Below are 2252 nucleotides of genomic sequence, written 5' to 3' on the forward strand. Positions count from 1 at the left end.
TATATGTTACACAATAAATTTAGTAAAATTTAAAAAGCCACCTAGACCCCTGCCTAGACGCCTAAGCGCTAGGTTTCTGCCCGCCACCCAACTATATATGCCTAGTGCCTTTCACAACCTTGACATATCTTATCTTAGTTCTGGGGCTTATGTTAAGTGATTTTGTTCTCTTTCAAATTATACATATATAATATTAGACTTTGGGCTTGTGTAGTTAGATCACATAAAGAAACCCTTATGTAAAAGCTGCAATAATACAGCATTAGAGAGACTAATCTATCTTTAACCACATCTCTCATATTTATAAATCAATAAATAAACAAAAAACAACTAAACCGAAAATTTATGAAAAATTATTTTAATATAAAAAACACATCATGACATATCAATGTAACAGTTAATTACTTTGTTTTTCCTGATTATTATTACGTAATGCGCAATAAAGCCCAAATTAATCATCAAGAAGTTGACAATCAATCCTCTGGAAATAAACCTGGCTTGCCGCAAGATCATAGGCAACATTGTAATGCTGCTGCGCCATAATCCCAACAACGTTCAAGTCACTGCCCTCGGGAGACACTTGCACTGCCATGCAAAACTCACCCTCACCATAATCTTGAAAAGCGCTCTCTACGTCTAACCCTACTTCAGCCCCACCTGCAAAGTTCAACACAACATCTGGAAACCCTGTTAAATCTTCCCTTATATTCCCCTTGTAGCACAAACCTGAAGGAACACCAGGCTCTTCCACTTTTTCCAATCTTCCATCAAGCAACTTCCGCACTTCATCTCTAAGCATATAGTATGCACCTGTGGCTAAGAAGGATACTGTTGTTCCGGAATCGATGACTGTTCCACCCGTGCCTGATTCTGTTCTCTTGAAGATTTGCGGATCGATCTCAAGCCGCCTTTCTGCGAGGCTGATGCTCTCTAGGGTTAGATAGTAAAGTTCATTGTAGACTTCTAGTGGAGTTGAAGTGCCTTCTATCTTTGCACCATCGCCTAAGACTAACTGGTTATGAGGGTAGTTAGGATCCCTTATGCTACCGATGCAATAAGAGAATTTTGACCCCATGTGGTTTGCCAAAGATATGTTTGAAGGGCCAAGACCAATTATTCCACTAGGCTGCCCGTTGTAACCATCATTGTCCTGGGCACAACCAAAAACAACATTCGGAACGGTGCTAATGCCTTCGTCGGACGTCTCAAAGGTGAAAATTTCGGTCCCTACAAGTCCAGCTACTTTGGTGCTATCAAGGTATGTGTGAGAGAATTTGCAATTGTTTGAGGGGTCACATTTGTCACTAGAGGAAATTGTGCAATATGGGGATGAGCATGGTAATTGGTTGTATGTAGAGGACTTGGAAGGGTCAAAAATCGGACTTGTTTGTTCAAAGCACTTGGTGCAAGGAAGGCATTGAACCCACAACAGGTTGCTCCCTGTGTCTATGGTTAAGAGCTGTGGAACTGGTGGCTCACCGATTGAGAAATTGGCCATAAATTGTGCTCCACTGTCCTCGGCAACAAGACCAGCACGGGTGTCATCGTCACTGGAAAAACCGGCCTTTGCTCCCAAGCATGCTAAGCGTGCTCTGGACCGTTTCAATGTGCTTATAGCACGGTCTTTGATGCTTGTATTAGGATTGTAGTACGGAGAGAGAGCCGAATCACGGTGAATGAGTTTTGTGGCAAAACGGCTTGGTGTTTTGACGGCGGAAGTTGTGGTCGTGGAGGCCGTGAGATTGGCGGTCGAGCATGATAAATATAAGAAAATAACAAGATTAATAAGAAAGAGGGAAGCAGATTTTGCAAATAAGCCTGCCATATTTGCTTCCCTCAACACAGAATGGCAGACTATGCAGAAGAGCTGTGCTTATTTATATACCATTCTATCCTTGATATACAATACAAGGAACTAATCTTTTTGCGTAAACTTTCTTTATGCATGTTAGATCTTATATATCGTAAGGGATTTACTCCTAATTAAGAAAAGGACTACATTAAATTAAAAAGGAAAAAAAGGAAAGGATTGTATATCTTGGGAATAAGTCACCGATCGTCACATAACATAAATTTCTAAGGTAGTAGTTTCATAAAATATCTATAATCTCAATGAAAAAAAAGGAAACAAGTAAATAAGCATGTACCCTTGGAAACATAAAAACAAGGAAACATGTAAAGATAGTTTCGTATAAACTGCCTTCTATAGTTACGATCATGCAAAAGAAGCCTTCTGTGAATTGGCAAAACAA

The 2252-nt window shown here is 40.0% G+C and overlaps 1 protein-coding gene across 1 annotated transcript; it reads right to left on the reverse strand.

Annotated features, from left to right (window-relative positions):
• Nucleotides 1–451: 451 nt before the first annotated feature.
• LOC137730763 (aspartic proteinase nepenthesin-1-like) lies at nucleotides 452–1498 on the reverse strand. The gene has a single exon (XM_068469722.1). The coding sequence runs from the start codon at nucleotides 1496–1498 to the stop codon at nucleotides 452–454; it is 1047 nt and encodes a 348-aa protein (XP_068325823.1).
• Between the last annotated feature and the right edge of the window lie 754 nt (nucleotides 1499–2252).

The sequence above is a fragment of the Pyrus communis genome, chromosome 4 (assembly GCF_963583255.1).
Source record: "Pyrus communis chromosome 4, drPyrComm1.1, whole genome shotgun sequence".
NCBI lineage: Eukaryota > Viridiplantae > Streptophyta > Magnoliopsida > Rosales > Rosaceae > Pyrus > Pyrus communis.